This window comes from Rhinopithecus bieti, unplaced genomic scaffold (genome assembly GCF_001698545.2).
Source record: "Rhinopithecus bieti isolate Rb0 unplaced genomic scaffold, ASM169854v2 scaffold_73599, whole genome shotgun sequence".
Lineage (NCBI taxonomy): Eukaryota > Metazoa > Chordata > Mammalia > Primates > Cercopithecidae > Rhinopithecus > Rhinopithecus bieti.
In genome coordinates, this window is record NW_016827349.1 from 338,692 (window position 1) to 360,888 (window position 22,197).

The window sequence follows — 22,197 nt, forward strand, 5'->3', positions numbered from 1 at the left end:
TTCTTTCTTTCCTTTCTTTCCTTCCTTCCTTCCTTCCTTCCTTCCTTCCTTCCTTCCTTCCTTCCTTCCTTCCTTCCTTCTTTCTTTCTTTCTTTCTTTCTTTCTTTCTTTCTTTCTTTCTTTCTTTCTTTCTTTCTTTCTTTCTTTCTTCTTTCCTTTTTTTTTTCCTGTCTCAGTCTGTTGTGAAGGCTGGGCTGCAGTAGTGGGATCATGGCTCACTGCGGCCTCAACCTCACAGGCTCAATCAATCCTCCTGCCTCAGCCTCCCAAGTAGCTGGGACTACAGGCATGCGCCACCACATCTAGCTAATTTTTGTACTGTTTGTAGAGACAGGGTTTTACCATGTTGGCCAGGCTGGTCTTGAACTCCTGGACTTAAGCAATCCTGCCCCCTCAGCCTCCTAAAGTGCTGGGATTACAGGCGTGAGCCACTGTGCCAGCCTGAATATGCATTTCTAACAAGCCCACAGGACCACATTTTGGGTCACACTACTCTAAGGTGCCAGAGATAGTAACTGGAGGCAGCACTTTCCATCCCTACAGCGGAGGGAACAGAGATGCTGTCAACATTAAAATTTAGATATTTGAAGGAGAAACCCTGTGGAGACTAAACTCAGACTTCTAAGCAGGGGTCACTGTGCCTGGCGCTGGCATTTCTGAGCTCTTAAGACATGCCTATGGGGCCTGGACTCAGACTGAGGAGGGGACATCAGCTGGCTGGTGCTGATATGTCTGAGGTGGACACTATGCAGCTGGATCTGCCAGTGTTGGAAAATTGTCTGCAAATTGTATTCAGCTGTGACTGCAGGAGGAACTGCTGCTGCCCACATGAAGCAGCAAGGCTGGGGTGACTCGCAGGAGCAGGAAGCAGACAGCAGACAGGAAGGAGCACATTCCTTCCACGAGCGCCCCATATGGACAGAACCTATCATGGAGTCAACTGGCAAAGCAGACCTGAGGTTTGCAGGCCCTTGGGCCAGCTCCATAAAATAGATGTTTGGCAGGTGGACTTGGAGTTAAAAGTTGCTAGTTTAATAGCTGCCATAAATTCTCCCATTTGAACTCGTAACAGGTGTCCCGGTGGACCATGACTCTTTCCCTGTGACCCTAAATGCAGCCTCAGAATCATTTTCTGCATGGTGGGTATTCCAAGGAGGTACCACCTGTTGATCAGATTTGGCACTCAGGTAGAAGCCCACTTACCATCCTTGTCCTGGAAATATAAAAAGCTGCAGTCCATGATTTCATTAGAAAAATATATAACTGTCTTCTTCAGCTGGGCACAGTGGCTCATGCCTGTAGTCCCAGCACATTGGAAGGCCAAGGCGGGTGGATCACTTGAGGCCAGGAGTTTGAGAGTAGTCTGGCCAACATGGCAAAGCCCTGTCTTTACTAAAAATACAAAACTTAGCCAGGTGTGGCGGTGCATGCCTATCTTCCCACCACTCGGGAGGCTGAGGCAGGAGAATTGCTTGAACCCAGGAGGTGGAGGCTACAGTGAGCAGAGATTGCTTCACTGCACTCTAGCCTGGGCAACACAGCAAGACTCCATCTCACAAAAAATAAACAAATGAATTAATTAAATAAAAAATAAGAAATAAATGTTAAAAGTTATCTTCTTCATTCCTTATAAACCTAATGTATATGCTTATGTTGCCAAGGATAAAGTAAATACTCAGTAATCTCTTCTATTATTATTTCCATTTATATATGTAGCAATCTGAATAATTTAGGTCCTTCCAGAACATACCATGAAAGTCAAGAGAAAGCTTACAAAATGTCTTTTATTTGGGGGTTATGATATAAACAGGAGGCAGTAAGATGTAGAACACAAGTTTCAAAGTCAGATGGTCTGACTTTGAACTTTGATCTATGATTGATCAGGAATGTCACCTTAAGCTTGTTTGTCAACCTTTCTGGGCCTTAATTCTCTCATGTGAAAATGGAGATAACAACATCTATCAGGTTATTGTGAAGATTACGTGAGATGATCTGTGCAGAGTACCTGGTGCGATGCCTTGCTCTGCCACTGCTGAGATATTGACAGCAATGGTCACAGTTGTGGAGTGATGAAATTGCTGGGGGCACTGATTACTTACAGATAACAGTGGTTGCCCTTTTTAGAGGATGGTCGGGTTTATTTCGCATCACAAACTCAGGAATATCAAGGTTATAGTCACAAATTCTTTATTTTCAGTCTACATTCATTGATTTCGGGTATGCCATTTTTATACTCTCACAGAACAAACAAAACTGACACATATTTTGCAATTTACAAAGCTGTAATTATCTACATTAGAAAGTTGTAACGTATTCCCAATAACCCCATGCTGCAGGTATTATCTGTGGAGGACCCATATTTCTGCTCCATTGGAGAAGTGCAGTATATCGAAAATATTCCATTTTGTAAAGTATAGGGAAGCGATGAGAAATAGGTAAGAACACATTTCCTAGCCAAAAAGACATAGTGGAAGGGCATGAAAGCAGGAAGAAAGCAGGGGAATGTGAAGTCAGTAATTTGACAGCAGTGTTTCCCAAGATGTTGTAAGGAACACAAGCCCCACAGGATGCTCCCTGATAATTCTGGAAATGCTGCACACGAAATCCCATGGGACAGTCCCAGTGCACATCAGCTTCTTATAGGCTCTGAAAAGTCCTGCAGGAAAGAAGCCTGTTTTACTTTCTTTCACACCTAACTGGCCATAGAACACTTTGTAAAGTAGCTCCTACTGTTATCTGTAGAACTGAAATTCACAGGAACACAGAAGCGTGCTTTGGGAATTCATGGTTTAGAGGGTTTCGAGGGGTTGTGATGGAGGGAGAGGAGGTTGATGCACAGCCAAGTACACTGCTAGGGGTTTAAGTGTTAATCCCCTGTTGGCATCAGTGCACAGTGAGAGTATAAGGAAAGGAAGCAGAAGTCAAACAGACCAATGGTACTATCTGTTGCTAACTCTTAAAAAAGGCTTTGGGGCCAGGTGCAGTGGCTCACTCCTGTAATCCCAGCACTTTGGGAGGCTGAGGCGGGCAGATCACGAGGTCAGGAGATCAAGACCATCCTGGCTAAAACAGTGAAACCCCGTCTCTACTAAAACTACAAAAAATTAGCCGGGAATGGTGGCGGGCACCTGTAATCCTAGCTACTCAGGAGGCTGAGGCAGGAGAATGGTGTGAACCCAGGAGGTGGCGCTTGCAGTGAGCCGAGATCTCGCCACTGCACTCCAGCCTGGGTGACAGAGCAAGACTCCGTCTAAAAAAAAAAAAAGGCTTTGGCTGGGTGTGGTGGCTCATGCCTGTAATTCCAGCATTTTGGGAGGCCAAGGTGGGCAGATCGCTTGAGCCCAGAAGTTCAAGACCAGCCTAGGCAACATGGCGAAACCTTGTCTCTACAAAAAAAAAAATGAAAAAAATTAGCTGTGCATTGTGGTGTGAGCCCGTAGTCACAGCTACTCTGGAGGTTGAGGCAGGAGGATTGACTAAGCCCAGGAGGTCAAGGCTGCAGTGAGCTGTGATCATGCTGCTGCACTCTAGCCTGGGCAAGAGAACACACCCTGTCCCAAGAAATAAAAAATCAAAAACAAAGATTAAAAAAGCTGTGATTAGGATGTAAGACTGGATCTATATGTGAGCAATCTTGACAGGATAATAATGCCATGTCCTCCAAGCCAATGGGCTTGAAATCTTTGCTCAACATCTATTTAGAACAGAGGCCGAGCTCTGCATGTTGTGATGGGCGTCAGGGCTGCAGGCCTCTGCATGTTCCATTGACCACTCGTGTGTGGTCAGCTGGCCTGGCTGGCTGAGTGGGTGTCTCTTCTTCCCCCACCATTCTTTGTGGGACTCATCAGAAGGAGGAGGACAAGGTTTCTCTCAAAATCATATGACGTGATTCCTGCCAAGCTGTTATGGTTGTTATGCTGATGTGAAAGGACAGATTCCAAATTCATTTGTAAACTGTAAGTGCTATGTGAACATAGAGCTGATTATTATTCCTGACCTAAACTGTGAGGTGAGGGATTAAACTGCGGGTTTGGCTTTTCCCACACTCTCCCTTTCTAATTCAAGCATGAGTTGGCACATAGCAGGTGTTCAATAAAAGCATGAATGCAAGAATTGATTGCATCTGAATGATTGTCTTAATCCCATTACTCAAGAAAACATTTTTTGTTAACATATATAAACACCAGAGCAAGATTCTCTATTGATTGAATACTTGGTGAACTACCTCTTTGGTCCACTTGCCAATTTCTGTAATCTTTTGAATGTAAGAGACTTGAAAACATTTTTTGCATGCCAACATATTCAGTTTTGACTAACCTGAATACTTTCTTTAACAGGGTGGAAAAGAGGAATCAATGTTTGTAAATATCAATAAGAAATCCAGTCTTCAGGACGCTAATGTAAGGTCTGTTGCTCCTTGTCTGAATGGGGAAATGATATTCTCTATATCATCGACATTATCCTTGAAACATTGCTTGTGAGGGCATTAGCTGATAAAATCAGAGGACAAATAAAACAGAGAATACGAGCCCAAAGAGATGAAAAAAAGACTGGCTTAACCAACTTTCTGCAAGCCTCAAAAATGCTGCTTTTCTCAGTTTTAATATCTCTGCCTGCTGCGTTAACAAAGAAATCAATCACTTGAGGTTGTCACTCAAGCATGTGAACTTCACCTTGCCGTCCCCTCGCTTAAAGTCCTTTAAAGGCTCCGTTTACGCTCAGAATGGAATCCCAACTCTTTAACAGAGTGCAGGAGGCCCTTCACGACCTGGCTTCTGCTCGCAACTTCAGGTTGGCCTTGGCCCAGCTTCCCTTAGCCCATTGATGTGCCCTGCCTGCTGAGCTTCTTGCCAGTGCTGGGGCCACATATGTTCCTTTAAAAACTTTTATTTATTTATTTATTTATTTATTTATTTATTTATTTATTTATTTTTTAAGATAGAGTCTCCCTCTGTTGCCCAGGCTGGAGTGCAGTGGTGCGATCTCGGCTCACTGCAACCTCTGCCTCCCAGGTTCAAGCGATTCTTGTGCCTCAGCCTCCTAAGTAACTGGGATTACAAGTATGCACCACTGTTCCCAGCAAAATTTTGTAATTGTAGTAGAGACAGGGCTTCACTATGTTGGCCAGGCTGGTCTTGAACTCCTGACTTAAGTGATCCACCCGCCTCGGCCTCCCAAAGTGCTGAGATTACAGGTGTGAGCCACCGCACCTAGCCTATTTTTTATTTGTATAAATGTATGGGGCACAAGTGTAAGTTGGATCTGTGCATAGATTGCACAGTAGTGAAGTCTGAGCTTTTAGAATATCCATCACTCAAATAAAAATACATTGTACCCATTAAGTAATTTCTCATCATCCACCCTCCTCCCATCCCCTACACTTGTTCTTTAAAGCTTCCAGGCCACCACCACCCCAAACCCAGAGGAAACCCTTCCTCCCCTGATCTCACAGAGAACAGGAACTCTTTCCTTTTGGCATGGTGGCAGTGGCCTCACTGCCACCCAGTGGTTTACTAACACCAGCAGGGTCTCCTTAGGGTAGTTTCCCAAAATGGGTCCAAGGACCACTGCATCAGAGTCTCTTCTTAAAAACACAGACTCCTGGGTCCTACTCCAGACCTTTTGGATCCTTCGTGTGAATGTGTGTGGTGGGGGTTTGGTGGGTGCCAGTAGAGACAAGAATCATCATGTTAACAGGCACCTAGGTGATCTAGAACCACTGCTCTGGGGAATTATTATACTTGATGCCAAAAATAAAAGCTAGCATTTCTCTATATCACCTTATGATTCCCAATCTGTGTTCTTGGCATAAATTTGTCTTACTCCTGAGATACATACCCAGCTGCCTCCAGAGCTTTTCAAAAACTTAATTCATCTCTTCCTACTCCACCCTACTAACCTTGACCTGGTTTCCATTGTTAGTCAATGGTATTATTACCTACCCCTCACCCAGGCCTGCAAACTGGGAGTCCTTGCTTTTCTCCTACCTTATTCCCTCATCTAATTGGTCACCAAGTCCTGGCAATTTGACTTTCATTTTACCTTCCACATCCATCCTCTACTCCTCTTGACTATACCTTGAGCCCTCATTGTCTTCCGGGCTTACTGCTGCCAACGATCCTCTAAGATGCTTCTATCCTCCCTTTCACCAGGGTCCTCTTCATTGTTCTAAGGACCTTTCTAAAATGCAAATCTGACTATGCCACTCCTTTGCTTAACACCTTTAGAGAGTTGAGGTCCATTGCCTTCAGTGTAGACTCCTCAGCCTGAGGCCCCGTATGAACTGGCCTCAACTTTCCCTCCAGTCAAAACCCTCTGCTCTTCCACTGAGACCTCACCAGACAGTAGTTCTAGTGCCCTGCGTTCAGCCCGGTCTCCACTCTGCCTCTCATCTTTGTGGCCTTCGCTCCATCTGGAAAGAGGAAATTCCTCTGCATAGCTTTCCCTGATGCTGACTGTTCCACCCAAGCAAATTCATGTGTTCCCCCAATAGACTACATTCTTCCAGGGACCATGTTCCCTTTACTCTGGAGCCGCAGCTTGAGGAAACCATGAGTGTAGGATGAGTTGACTCAAATCCTCTATTTTCTCATTCATGTGTTTATTCAACATACTTTTTTTTTTTTTTTTTTTTTTTGAGACAGGGTCTCACTCTGTCACCCAGGCTGCAGTGGGTAGCATAATCATGGCTCATTGCAGCCTCAACCTCCTGGGCTCGGGTGATCCTCCCACCTCAGCCTCCTGAGTAGCTGGGACTACAGGCACGCTCCACCATACCTGGCTAATTTTGTACTTTTTGTAGAAATGGGTATTATGATGTTGCCCAGGCTGGTCTCAAACTCCTGACCACAAGTGATCCGCCTGCCTCAGCCTCCTAAAGTGCTGGGATTACAGGTGTGAGCCACTGCGCCCGGCCTCAACATGCATTTATTAGGCCCTGGCCACGTACTTATCACCATACTGAGCACTGACCCAGAAGTGTCAGTTGACTTGCCAGGGGCCCCTTTCAAGGACCTCAACTTGTTTTAATGCCTTGTTGGTCCTAGGAGGTAATGAACTGATTTTTTAAAAAATAAAATTAGTCATGACCACTACAAAAATGCATTAAACATTTTCCTTAAAATTACTATTTTGAGTAGGGTCCATTGGTTACCGGAAATAAATTCTTGAATAAAGATAAAATGAAACTTAATTTTAGCATTTTCACAAAACACGGAATTAAAATGTGTTACAGCAAGTCCTAAAGGTCTTCTGATTATGCATTTTTCACATAAAGTATAGTATGGTTCTTTATCTTTTTTTTTTTAAAAAAAGCAAATAGTCTGTGCTATGTTTAAAATAGAATAGCTACCAGATTACTTGGAATTAAAAACAGGTTATCCATAGTTTTCTCTTCATTTTACTGGCAAAACCTGGTTATGAGCCAAACCCTCAATCTGGTTCACCCCTCATATTGGGGGGCAGGGGTGACTATTTTGGGGCAGAGAAATTTTATTTGGTACCTCAATTATGTTTAGTTCCCCCACTTGCTATATTTTCCCTATAGTTTTTTTTCTTACTGTTTGGATTTTCTATGGTTTTAAAAAATAATTATAATTATTAACTAAGTAGAGTAGAATTCAAGAAGGCAAAGAAATGGATTTCTTGACTATCAATGTTATTAAGGTGTACATTAACTGAGAAAGCAGTCCCTATAGCTAAAACAAGACCATAAACCTTTTTTGATGGTATTGTTCTGTTTTTTCGGTGTGTCTCTAGAAGTCCTATTCCTATTCGTGTGGAAACTGCCCAGCCAGCTGCGGAAAAGCCGGAAATCAAGCCTCCCCGAGTGAGGAAGTTAACAAGACAGTATAGTTTGTGAGTTCTGTACTGCAACTTTTTCAATTAAAACAACTACGATGACTAAATGTTTAGGTACAAATGCTTCTTAGCCCCTCTGACTAGTCCCAGGGAGCAGCCCCCAAATTCCATTTATTTCCAATTTAGGTAACAATGAGACTAGCCCTTTCTCCCTGAAAACCTTCCATAGTTGGCATAGGGATTCATTGTTGACTACTGTGTAATAAATTACTCCCAAACTTAGTGTCTTAAAACAATCCACCTTTATCATCTCACAGTTCCTGTGGAGTGGGGGTTGGGGCATGGCTTAGCTGGGTCTTCTGTATCAGGGGCTCTTACAAGGCTGCATTCAAGGTGTCAGGGCTGCGGTCTCATCTGCAGGCCCATTCTTACGGTTGCTGACAGGGATCAGGTCCTCAAGGACTGTTGGACAGAGGTTGCCCTCAGCCTGTAGTCACTGAGAAAGCACTCTCCAGCTTTCTCCCTTAGAGAAAGCACACAAGAAGAGCCAGAGAGAGTGCCAGCAAGGCAAAGGCACAGTCTTTTGTAACCTATGCACAGAACTGACATCCCATCACTTTTTTCTTTTTTTTTGAGACAAAGTCTTGCTCTGTCACCCAGGCTGGAGTGCGGTGGTGTGATGCTGGCTCACTGCAATCCACCTCCCAGGTTCAAGCAATTCTCCTGCCTCTGCCTCCCAAGTAGTTGGGATTACAGGTGTGAGCCACCACGCCTGGCTGATTTTTGTATTTTTAGTAGAGACGGGGTTTCACAATGTTGGCCAGGCTGGTCTAGAACTCCTGACTTCAAGTAATCCGCCTGCCTCAACCTCCCGAAGTGCAGGTGTGAGCCACTGTGCTCAGCCCCCATCACTTTTGCCATATTCTGTTCATTAGAAGCAAATCCCTGTGTCCAGCACACACTCAAGGGGAGGGATTACACAGGGGCGTGAATAGTAGGTTGGGGATCATTGCAAGCCACATCAGAAGCTGCTTTCCGCGGCATATCCATGAAAAGGCAGCCCCGTCTGTCAACAGAGCCAAAGCTGATCACTGAGCTTTGACACCTGTAGGAGGCGCCATTTCCCAAAGTGTCCCAGAATCACCAGAGTCCATGTGCACCTGACTGTTCTAGGCATCGTTGGGGAATAGTAAAGTGACTTTGACAATTCCCATCCAAAGAGTCACAGTTTACTGGAGGGAAAGACAAGAGTCACAAATAATTATAATCCAAAGCAGAAAGATAACTTCCGTAGTCAGGGTGGTGAGTACTAGTAATAATTGTAGTAATTATCACAATGGTAGTTCACATTTCTTTTTCCTTTTTTCTTTTCTTTCTTTTTTCTTTTTTATTTTTTGAGACAGAGTCTTGCTCTGTCACTCTGTCACCCAGGCTGGAGTGCAGTGGCACAATCTTGGCTCACTGCAACCTTCACCTCTAGAGCTCAAGCAATTCTCCTGCCTCAGCCTCCCAAGTATCTGGGATTACAGGCACCTGCCACCACACCCAGCTAATTTTTTTGTATTTTTAGTAGAGACGGGGTTTCACCATGTTGGCCACGCTGGTTTTGAACTCCTGACCTCAAGTGATCCACCCGCCTCGGCCTCCCAAAGTGCTAGGATTACAGGCGTGAGCCACCGCGCCCAGCTTGTAGTTCCCATTTCTTGACCTTAGCTATGGCGTGGGTACTGTGCCTAGATGTGTCATTGGTCAGAGAGTAACTGCAGGGAGATCTCTGGACAAATGGAAAGCATGGGGACTTTGGGGCTGGAAAGGCTTCTGTCAGGCCCCTGGCTAGTTTACAGCTGTAAGCTCTTGGAAAAATGACTCTGTGATCCTCTTTTCCTTCCTCTGTAAAATGGGTGAGATAATACCTGCCTCTGAGGAGTTTTGTGGGGCTTAACATGAGAGAATGTGGGTAAAGCCCCAATGCCCTGGCCATAGGATGAGGTGCCCTTTCTTTCTTCTCTAGGACCTGGAAGCTTCTGAGGAAAGTTGGAGTTTAGGGAGTACCCAGAGTGCAAAATGTAGGACAGAAAACGGGATTCTGGATGCAATTCTCTAACAGCTGTCTCAGGTCTGCCATTTGTAGCTGTGAAAAGGAAAAGATACATGTATGGGAGATATTAAGGGAGACATTTCCCACCTCATTATCCTTCATAGAAACTTCTGGTCAGCTGCATTTCCCACGAAAGCCCAAACAAGTAAAGTTCAAATAATTAACAGTCCTAATGATCCCTGGCGGACAATTAAGCCATAACAGTTTGCTTCCCTCGAGGATACAGCTGGCAGAACTTGCCATTCCTTTTACATTTTGAAACTCAAAATGTTATTATCACTCATTTGAGAGATATAATCACATTTGAAACAATGACTGTCTGATATATAACCTAGAAGGAAAGAAAATTTCACTAACTCACCAAAGTCACTCTTTTTTTTTTTTTTTTTTTTTTTAAACAGAGTCTCACTCTGTTGCCCAGGCTGGAGTGCAGTGGCACAATCTCAGCTCACTGCAACCTCCGCCTCCTGGGTTCAAGAGATTCTCCAGCCTCAGCCTCCCAAGTAGCCCAAGTAGCTACAAGTGCATGCCACCGTGCCCAGCTAATCAAACTGCCTCTTTTAAGGACACTCTTTTTCAAACCTTGAACTTTACATGTGTATTTCTTAAGCTGTCCCAAAGTATTCTGCTTTGAAAATCAAAGAATGGCAGCGTTTTCCCCATTGGTAGAAAATAGCAACATTCATGGATGAAATTTTCCCCATGTTATTGTCCCATAAAGAGTTATCGAATCCTTGACACTGATTACCACTCATTTACCCATCTTTTTTTTAATATATTTTTTAAATTTTTTTGAGGTGGAGTCTCACTCTGTCACCCAGGCTGGAGTGCAATGGCGCAGTCACAACTCACTGCAACCTCCGCCCCCTAGGTTCACGTGATTCTCCTGCCTCAGCCTCCTGAGTAGCTGGGATTATAGGTGTGCACCACCGTGCCCAGCTAATTTTTGTATTTTCAGTAGAGATGGGGTTTCACCATGTTGGCCAGGTTGGTCTCGAACTCCTGACCTCAGGTGATCCGCCCGCTTCAGCCTCCCAAAGTGCTGGGATTACAGGCATGAGCCACCATGTCCAACCTTTGCCCATCTCTTTAACTCTTTGATATTGATAAAGTTGGCACGTGATCAAGGAATATAAATGGGAAAACTCAGATTTCTGATTTTCTGGAAAATATTTTTTGCATCATCATTTTTGAGATACAGATTAGTGTGCGCACATCACCCTTTTGGCTGTTGTAATATTTCCAGTTCCTAGGCTGGAATAAGGTGTAGTCGGATTTTAGGTGGCTCCATCAAAAGCATTGTAACATTCAGGTGCTGTGAACAAGTCTTCGAACCACTGCTTTTAAAGGTACAAACAAAAATCTCAGCCACATTATTTCCTGGAAATATGACAAGGAGGGAAACTGTGGCCGGTGCATGCAGTGAGAAGGGAGAAGTAGAGGGGCTCTGCAGCAGTCTGAGGCAGGCGAAAAGATTTTTTTTTTTTTTTTTTTGGGAGACAAGGCCTCCAGCTGTTGCCCAAGCTGGAGTGCAGTGGTTGATCACAGCCTACTGCAGCCTCAGGTGATTCAGCTCAGGTGATCCTCCCACCTCAGCCTTTTGAGAAGCTGAGACTACCGGTGCGTGCCACCGCGTCTGGCTAATTTTTGTATTTTTTGTAGAGACAAGACCAGACCATGTTTCCCAGGCTGGTCTCAGACTCCTGTGCTCAAGCAATTGGCCGCCTTGACCCCCCAGAGTGCTGGGATTACAGGCACGAGCCACTGTGCCCAGCCAAAAGTGTCATTTTTTATGCATACCAGCTAGGATGTTTACAAAATGATGAGCTATTTTATTTTTTTCCAGAAATATAACTTCACTGTTTATTTAAACATAGCGTAAAAGTCTAAAAAAAATTCAATAGCGCTCACTTTGGCAGCACATATACTAAAATTGGACCCATACGGAGATTAATATAGCCCCACTGCGCAAGGTGGACATGCAAATTTGTGAAGCATTTCGTATTTTAAATTTTTTAATTAAATAATAAAGTATAAGTTAATTTAAAAAAAGAAAGAAAGGGGAAAAAAAGTAAATAGGCAAGATAGAAAAGTAGCCAATTTCCCAGAATCAAAAATAACCAGGGTTCATAGTTGATGACTGTTACATTAGACGAGTTTCTATGCTTATATATTGTTAAATTAGAAAGAAACAACTTCAAAAAATCATTCTGTATGTAAAATTGTACTTATTAAAGTGTTGTTCTGTGACTTTATCATGAGTTTACCTTAGAAACAGGTAAAACTGGAAGACTTGCTGAATTTTAGGTATGCTTCTTGGCCATAAGATCTAAACTAAGACAAAAGATAAAAACCATTATGAATTTGGAGTCTTTTTTGATTTTAGACAGCATCAGTTGACTCTCTTCTGTGAAAATGAGCTGTTGTTTTATTTTAAATGACTTTTTTTTTTTTTTTTTTTAGACAGAGTCTCACTCTGCCGCCCAGGCTGGAGTGCAGTGGCACGATCTCAGCTCCCTGCAAGCTCCGCCTCCTGGGTTCACACCATTCTCCTGCCTCAGCCTCTCCAGTAACTGGGACTACAGGCACCCACCACCACACCTGGCTAATTTTTTGTATTTTTAGTGGAGACGGGGTTTTATCATGTTAGCCAGGATGGTCTCGATCTCCTGACCTCATGATCCACCCACCTGGGCCTCCCAAAGTGCTGGGATTACAGGCGTGAGTCACCACGCCTGGCCTTAAATGACCTTTTATATAAAACTAAATACTAATAACTATGCTCTTGAGGTGATAATTTTTTAAATGAGGTAAAAAGAAATTTTAACCCCGCTCCTCCACTTAACCAGCTATGCGACCTTGAACAAATAATTTCACAATCAGCTGCTAAATATCATCTGATTCTCTGAAAAATGGAGATAGTAATAGACAGGGTCGGCGTGAAAATTGAGTGGGTGAATGAACGCATAACCCTTCTGACCTGTGTCATCTATGTGGATCCAAATACTTGGTGTATTATTAATTTTTCCACATACTTACTCAATTCTCACCTTTTCCCCTTTTTAGTAATGAATCCTAAGTCCTTCCCTTGAGGCTTCTCCATACGCAGAATAATCTAAAACCTCTCAGGAACCCCTCAGTCAACCCCATCTGCACTGCAGCTGTGTCCCCTGGCCTCGTGTTCCCACATGCCTCCGTGCTGGGCTGAGGCCTTACCAGTGACTCTGCACAGCCTGCATTGGTGCCTGTCTGTCATGGGTCTCGTATCTACATTCTTGAGCTCAGCCATCATTCTAAATTACAACCCCTATGCAAGGGTGGCTCCAGAAGCTGTACACAGCAGATCCTTAGGGACAGTGGCCTGGAGTCCCCTTCACCACCCTTAAAGCAGAGAGTGAAACAGATGTTTGTACACCCGTGTTCATGGCAGCATTATTTATAATAGCCAAAAGAGTGGAAACAAGCCAAGTGTCCATCAACAGATGAATGGATAAACAGAATGTGGTATATCCGTATAATGGAATTTTGTATCATAAAAAGAAACGAAATTTTGATATATGCTACAATGTGGATGAACCTTAAAAATATTATGGTGACTGAAATCAGCCAGACACAGAGGAACACAGAGTGTGTGATTCCACTTACGTGAGGTTCCTAGAACAGGCAAATTCATTGGGACAGAAAGTGGCATTGATGTTACCAGAGGCTGCAGGGAGGGGCTTGGGGAGTTATTGTTCAATATCAATACAGAGTTTCTGTTGTCACTGATGAAAAAGTTTTGGGGACGGATAGTGGCGATGGTTGCACAATATTTTGAATGCATTTAATGCCACTGAATTTTATATTTATAAACAGTTAAAATGATAAATATCATATTGTGTATATTTTACCACCAAAACAAAACAAAACAATACCCTGGCAAATGACAGAAAATTCAGCCCAAATTTGTTTTGGCAAAAAAGAGTATTGGATCCTGCAAGCTGGACATCTGGTGGACATCTGTTTGGGAACCCCCGGTCCCCATCCCTGGTCTTCCCACCCCTGCCCATCCTCTGTCCACTCCTCACAGCCTGTTTATTATTGTAATGAGCAGAGCTTCATGTGCTTTTAGTAACCGCAGTGATGAAGACGACCTCCCTCCAGACCTGGCCGAGGCAGTGGGAGTGACCACGGCTACAACCACAAACACCACAACTGCCGCCACACAAGTCTCCGTGCCGCTGCCGTCTCCCAAGGTCCAGAATGTCAGCTCGCCTCACAAGTCAGAAGGCAAAGGCCAGCTGTCCCCCGGGGCCAAGGTAGTGTGGGGTGGAAAGCCCTGGCAAGCAGCCACACTTGCTGGGAGTTCAGTATCAATTTACTGAGTAGCATCTGGTGCATGTATTTCATTTTTGCATAATCAAATTTAAATTTTGCATAATCAGTTGTGTGTACTCATAAAACAACAGCAACAACCAGAACATGTTTTTATATAACTTGACCCCAAAATACAAACCAACTGTTTGCGAGAGAATAAGTGAAATATAAAATCAGGTTCATTGTACTTTAATTGCAATGTAAGAGATTTTTGAGGGCAATTTTCATTTAGAATCTCATCTCTATAATAAGCGATTAGTCCACTGTGAAGATAGAGAGAAATGATTCCCCCCAACCATAGTGAACAGTTTGGAGAAGCAAAAACAGAAGTATCCCCATCCCTTTCCTTATGTCATATAGCTGGTATTCGTAGTTTGAAAATAGAAAATAGTTTTCCATTTGCTGGTTTGAAATTTCAGGAAATTGCCTGAGATGTGAACGGGCTATGACAAAGGCTTTACACAAGATATTTTTCCTGGTTTTCTTTGAGAGACCTCTAGCTACAATCACTCTGTGGCAACTGGTCCAAATACAGTTGAACCTATTGCTATCCAAGTGGATACAAGTCAGAGGTTGCAGTGGTCTGTGCAACTACCTGGAGAAAAGGTGTGTGCATGAGGCAGGTGCCCTGAAGGCAAGACCGGAGCTTCAGACGCTGTTCTCAGCTCTTCCATTCATAAGCCACAGCACTCACTTCCAAAACTTTTATTTCTTCAGGCCTCAGTTTCTTCCTCTTAAAAACGGGAATAAGATCTGCTATCTTGCCCTCGCTGGCGTCAGCTCCGGTGGAGGTTAAAGTGCTCACGCAAACTGGATGCCTGAGGCTTTTGCAGGTTCAGGGATCACAATTCCTGGTGACAGCTAAAGAATAATGGTCCAGGGCCACCTCCTGCATTACCAAGGCCAGTCTTTCACCTGGTCCCTTCCCTAGGTGTCTCTGGAAATATCTCTGCTTAGGTGTTCTGCACAGAAACCTGGCTGGAGCACTCAGCAAGCGACTGGCCAAGCCCGAGGTTCTCTGCTTCTCTATAGATCACCTCTTGGCATCTCAGCCTGGATTATCCTCCACTGTGTGGAGCCCCCTGTACAACTTTGTCTCAGGTGTGGACACAGGCTCCTATCACATATCCCACACTGTGGTTAAAACCAGGCTGAAAGAAACATTTACAAAACAGAAGGGAGTTGGGGTGGTGTGGAGGGGATGCAAGTGGCATCCTACCAAAGGCCACAGGGCTCCCTCTCCTGGCCATCTCTCTCTTTGGGGCCTTGCTTGCACCACGTTGATGGGACTTATTTTTTCTACCTTAAAAGACCTCGAGGCCATCCATGCAGCTAAGACCCCAGAGCAGGAGAACAAAACGTTTTCCAAAAACAAGCAACATAATATTCCACGTGCCATCATCTGCCATGAAGACCATTGCTCTTAATGTGCAGATCAGTTTAGCTCCTGGAGGACCCTGGATTTGATCCTCTTAATCTAGGACAAAGTCTTTGCGCTCTCTTTGTATATTCAGAGGACTCTTTCAAGTGTTTTTCCTCCAAAAGACCAGTCAAACAGCACTAAGAGCACTTAAGAAAAGTTGCCTGCAGCTCTGAAAGGGACAGCTCCCCACATCATGTCTACTTCTACCAATGAAAAAATTGGGGTGCAGTCTCAGCATTGGATATACTGCTTGGCCAGGGAAATACAAGGGGATTGTCACGCTAATGAGATCAGTGTAGAGGAGAGGCTGGGAACCTCTGTCTGTCTTTTCTGGTGAACTTCATCATTGACGCAGTGCTGTCTCTAACCGGGGGTGTTTTTGTCTATCTCCCTAGAGCCCCTCTGACCGAGGAGGTGCCTTTACCCTGGAGCCGGGTGATCTTCTGATGGATTTCACAGAAGCCACTCCTCTGGTAAACTTCCTATTTTGCTAAAACCAGAAAAGCCACAGACCATAGAAACATCTTGGCAGAGGGACGGATGGACAGAGGTGGGCATTGCTGTTGAGGAGCCTCTTCCTCTTGTCCTGGAGGCTCAGGGATCAGCTTTCATCCAGGGGGCAGGCACTGTGGGTCCCTCCACCTCTAGAGCCCTTGAGGGAGGAAAGGGTGCTCCCTTTGCTCTGAAGGTAGTTGTGGGGGTCCTGCCCGTGCCTGTCTACTGCACTTTGAGAGTTATAGGGCTCCTCTATGTTTTGGTCTTGGCTTCTTGGCTTCCTGAACTGCGCCCTGCATGCCCACCCATAGGGAATCTCTTGCTGTTGCTTCTGCTGATCCATCTGGTCTGAAGCACTGGCTCAAGGCCACATTCCAGCTTTCCAGGCCCCTCGCACCTCCTGCCATCTTCTATCCTCTGCATACAGGTCTCACCTTAGGGATGGCAGCCCTTTTGGGACTCCTGCAGGTGAGAAACGCTTCTCAGGGGACAAGTAAAGGGCCTGATGGGTCTGAGAATTAGGGTCAGTTTCCAAAAAGAATACATGGTGGCTTTGACAAGAGTGATGAGATTCCCTTAGGGATCATTGTGTTGCAGGTCCAGCTTGTAGATTTAATTACTGATACATTTAAATGGTCTTTTCTTTGTTTGAACCAAATAAGCTGAAATTAGAAAGGAAGCAGCATCTGGCAGAGAATCGGAAATGCCATGATCTGAGGGGTGATACCTGCCAAATGACTGTCCAGCCTCTGCTTGCACCCCTTCAGTAACAGGAAGCTCATTCTCTCTCCCCAAGACATGCTGCTCACATCTCAGGGAACCTCCAACTTAGCTATGAAATGGGTATAGGCCTGTTTCACTGCCCAGGCATGGGACAGCTGAGGTCCTTGTACTGCACTGAGACACAGCCAACATTTCACAGCTGAAGTGTGCAGTGAATGTGTGTCCTCAGGACAAAGCATCCTTTGAGGCATGAGTGCATGTACTCAGGCCTTCTCTGGCTTTTTGGCAAGAGCTTCCTCCATTTTGGGCTTTCCTTGGTACCATGGGCCTAGACCTTCCTTTGTTTCAGAATCCTGTTTCCATGAGTGCCAAAGGGTCCTAGAGGGGAAGAGGGGACTCCTGCTTCTCCCTTTGGTCCTATTCCCTCCATCTCCTTCCCCCAGCATCAGAAATGCAAGCAGCAGCTCTCCCACCTGTTGGTAGGGTGATGGACAGATCTCTATCTCAGGGGACCGGGCCCACCTCCACAAGTCAATGTCTTGGATGCTGTGGGTGAGGGCTACAGAGGGGCTTCCTTATCCATGGGAGGAAGGAGCCAGAAGTAGAGGGAGGCAAGGGTAACCCCCATGCCTGACTTTGCCAGGGTTTCCTCAACTAAATGGCCCCAGCCTATCAGCTGGAACAATGCGTTGGGACCATCTCATCCAGTCCTTCACATATAGATGTGAAAACCAGGGCCCAGACAGGGGCAGACACTTGTCCCAAGTCACATAGCAAGTGTGTATCAAAGCGAGTTCTAGAACCTAGACCCTGGGCTGCCATTCCAGTGGCAGATGGCCCAATCCAGGATGTGTCTCTCTCTTTCCCTGTTAGCCAGTCCCCTCCCTCAAAGTGGGTCAGATGCCCTGGTCTCAGCCTGAACTGTGGTGCAGCCCTGGGACAGTCTCCAAGCTGTCAGCCCAGGTTTGGTCCTCAGAGTTGCTGAGTGGAGCATGAGGAGGGGAAGTGCTCAGGTACCTTGGTCTAAGAGACTCAGCCTGGATGAACTATGGTTATTTTGCCACCAGCCTTGTGCCTTTGCCTCTGGCTGCTCTCTCTCTGGGCCTTCCCGTCAGCATTTCCCACCGAAGAGGAAGCAGCCCTTTACAGGCATGAATGTCAGAACTTCCCGGGTGCTACTCATCACACAGGCAGCGAATTACCCCTCGTTGGTGAATACTTTTTCCATGCAGTCATTTGCCAAGCTTACAGCCTATCTCTAGCCCCCTGTCTCCTACTAGCTGAGACTCTTGAGGCCCCATCACTATCCTGATCCCTAGGCCCAGTGCCAGACTGACAGGGAACTGGAGATCTTGCCTTCATTCAGCAACGTTCCACCAAGACACTATAAGAACTAACATAACCCTAGCTGGGCGTGGTAGTATGTGCCTGTAATCCCAGCTACATAGGAGGCTGAGGCAGGAGAATTGCTTGAATGTGGGAGGCGGAGGTTGCAATGAGCCAAGGTCGCGCCACTGCACTCCAGCCTGGACAACAAAGTGGGAGTCCATCTAAAAAAAAAAAAAAAAAAGCCAGGCATGGTGGTATTATTCCTGTAACCTCAGCACTTCAGGATGCCAAGGCGTGTGGATCACCTGAGGTCAGGAATTCAAGACCAGCCTGGCCAACATGGTGAAACCCCATCTCTACTAATAATACAAAAACTAGCCAGGCGTGGTGGCACACATCTGTTATCCCAGCTACTTGGGAGGCTGAGGCAGGAGAATCACTTGACCCCAGGAGGCAGAGGTTGCAGTGAGCCGAGATCGCGCCATTGCACTCCAGCCTGGGCGACAAGAGCGAAAGTCCATCTCCAAAAACAAATTAAAAAAAAAAAAAAAAAAAGAACTAGCATAAGCCTTATCACTTTTATCACTCTTGATACTTGTGGCTGGTCTCTGTGTAGAGTGGTTTTCAAAGAAGCACAGTCCAAAGGGCCCAGAGTAATAAAAAGGTTCAATCTGGAACAGGCATCTTTCAAAAAGTCATTAAATAATATTAAATTAACACCTCCTATAACACATCTTGATCTCTTTCTGCCTTTTCTTCTGTTCTCTTACATTCCTGCTTGACTCCAGGGACTTTCATTCTCAAGCTCTCCGCAAAGAAACACTCTTTCCAACTTCGCTTTTGTAGCTTTTCCCCCCTCCTTTTCCCAAACCTTTTCTGCTCTAATCCCCAGCTCTTTTATTAGGTAGCTCAATTTAGCAATCTTAAGCCTTAGAACCTTTGCAGCTTCACGTCTTTCCATTTCCGATTCTGCATCAGAGTTCATAATCAGATCTGAGTTTCTGCCTGGGTTGCAAGAGGTAGAGTACGTGGGTGAGAAGGGAAGGAGGCAAGTGAGTCAAGACAGCACCTGCTCTCCAGTTGGTTATTTTCTTTAGGGTGTGAATGTGAGCAGGTGCTTGGGGGCATTGGCTTTGATAGAACGAGGGGAGTTGGGGGAGGGTACATTGATGCATTAGTGATGTTGACCCTAGAATGCAGAGTCCTGCACCCCCTACTCCAAGTCTGCCATGCTAGCTTCCCTCCCCAGGTAACACAGACCATCAACACCTATGCTTTCTGTGTTCTTGACTCTCTTTCTCGGGCTCGTCCCTCTCTGATCCCCATGCTTCACGAACCACTCACCCAACTGCAAAGCAGAGCCAATTAGCACCCAGATCCCTTCTGGGCCATGACATGTTGGTCAAAAGTTCATGTGTCAGGGAGGACAGGGCCCTGGCCAGAGGAAGGCTGTGTAGGCCATAGAAACAGGCCCCAGGTTGGGTGTTAGAAGGGAGTTTCCATCTGCTGCAATAACTTACTTTTATTTTGAACTTAATTTTACCAGCAGGGCTAAAGCTGAATCTCAAATCAAATTAGGGTGCCCCTTCTGTGATTTTAGCTGTGTTCCCTAGGACACAGGGAGGTGGAGAGAAATCTACTTGGTCTATGATGTCAGGTTCACTAATACATCTAGGCCTCTCTTTGGTTCTTTCGTGGCTGTTTTGGGTGGGTGGAGATCACTGTCCTGCCAGGACCTGTGACTCTGTACCTGTTGGACAACATTCTGTTCTGGGGCCATCCTGTCCTGGGGCTTACCATCTCATCAGCTCTACCTGAGGGTGTTGGCGGGACTGGTTCTTGCTGCTCTTCAATCCCTGCTTCCCGGCCTCAGTGTAAGGAGAAAGTTGCACAGGGCCCCTTTGCTCAGTACTTGCTAATGTCTACTCCTTCTCCCTTTCCCTCTGACTTTTCTCCCTAGTGGCCAAACTAGCCATCTCTTCTCCTATCTGGATGATGAAGAAGCCTTACACATTTTCATCATCATTTAACTGTGCCGAGAATCTTTCTGTTTCCCCGAGAGTCAGATTTTGAACTCAAAAGCCAAGCATGTACAGAAGAATGTAGCTGCTTGCTTGCAGAAAAGACCCAAGGAAGAAAGGAAATACCAGGAGAAAAAAATTAAGTGGTATTTCAAAATAGCATTCAATTCCATGTGTTATCTTATTTCCTTCTCACTTGCCAACAGTCCAGAGTGTGGGAGCCCCAGGATGTTCTTTTGTTTCAATCCATTCAGATGCATATTTAGAAAGATCAGAAAGGCTTGTGCGATGGATCAACACTTCTTTACCATGAAAGTCAAATGCTGGGCAAAGCCTTAAGGCACTCATTATGTTCTTCAGTTGGGACCCTGGTGGCCAGGACACATTTTAGCTTCTAGGCAGTGTGGCCATGTTTCTGGGTCATTTGTGCCAGCTTTTATTTTCTTCAAAAAATACCTATTGCGTGCCTGCTGTCATCAGAGGAGAAAAGACCCAGTGGCCTGGGGTCCCTGACGTAGCTAGTTCTGGTTGGAGCATGGATGCCCTGGGCAGTGGTGGGAACTGTTCCTGAGGGCAGCGGGGAGACAGCTTTCTGCAGGATATATCCTGAGGTCCACAGAGAACAGCAGGAGGGTTTTAAGTAGTCTGGTAAAAGTTAACTGCAGGTGATTCAGATGGATTCACTTGACTAAAAACTAGATTTAGAAACAGTCAACAAAATGAACCACGGACTTAGACTTTGCAAACGCAATTTCTACATCTCCCAGATTTGAATAGTAAAATAGGCCATCATGAAGACCATTGTGCGATAATAGTTGTAAAAAGCCCTTTGGAAATTGTCCAGGACTGCACAATTGTAAAGAGGACAGAGTTAGATCACTTTGGAGATGGAAAAGAGGCTGGCAATTTTCTTGATCATTTTTCCATGAAACTTACCCAGGGGCTGTATTTTATTCTTCACAGCAGGATCATATCAACTATTTAAGGAAACTCTCTTGAGCTAAAAGATGTGTATATTTGTTCTCTGGAGCAAATGGTCCCTCCCTGAAACCCAAAATAACCCTGTTCGTGGTTCCCTCTCCTAACCTCAAGCATCCTCTGTCCACCAACCTCATCCTCACCAGTACAAGCTGTTTGACCTCTGCTGGGCGCCTGGTGCTATTCAAGGATAAGGTGGAGAACCCTGCATATCCCAAAGGATGTGGCACTTTTTTCACAATGTTTGGTATTTTCCAGCTAAGTAGCAGGGTGTCCCAGTAATTAACAAGATGCCACGACTGGGCCCATGCATCTTGTTATGGGTCAGACAGAGTCAGTTTGTTTTCTGAACACAGATAACAAAGAGCCAAGATATATGAAATCCTAAACTGTATGTTACAGCTGGGCACAATGGATCATGCCTGTAATCCCAGTACTGTGGGAGACCGAGGAGGTGGGGGTTCTCTGGAGGCCGGGAGTTTAAGACCAGCCTGGGCAACATAGTGAGACGTTGCCTCTATAAAAAAGAAAAATTAAAATATTAGCTAGGCATGGTGGCACATGTCTGTAGTCCCAGCTACTCAGGAGGCTGAGGCAGGAGGATCACTGGAGCCCAGGATTTTAAGGCTTCCATGAGCTATGATTACACGACTGCACTCCAGCCTGGGTGACAGAGCAAGACCCTGTCTCTTAAAAAAATATGACATGGTGGCTCACACCTGTAATCCCAACACTTTGGGAGGCCGAGGCGGGTGGATCACTTGAGGTCAGGAGTTTGAGACCAGCCTGGCCAACATGGTGAAACCCCATCTCCATTAAAAACACAAAATTAGCTGGGCATGGTGGTGCATGCCTGTAGTCCCAGCTACTTGGGGGGCTGAGGCAGGAGAATCGCTTGAACCCAAGAGGCAAAGGTTGCAGTGAGCTGAGATCATGACACTGCACTCCAGCCTGGGCGACAGAGAGAGTCTCAA

General features: G+C 45.4%; 1 protein-coding gene across 1 annotated transcript in view; it reads left to right on the plus strand.

The window, feature by feature from the left end:
• EPB41L4B (erythrocyte membrane protein band 4.1 like 4B) overlaps positions 1–22,197 on the plus strand; it is a 154,840-nt gene that overhangs the window by 118,139 nt on the left and 14,504 nt on the right. Inside the window, 4 exon segments of the mRNA XM_017863790.1 lie at positions 4,338–4,405; positions 7,759–7,857; positions 14,019–14,196; positions 16,073–16,150. Coding sequence (XP_017719279.1) covers positions 4,338–4,405; positions 7,759–7,857; positions 14,019–14,196; positions 16,073–16,150 — 423 coding nt within the window.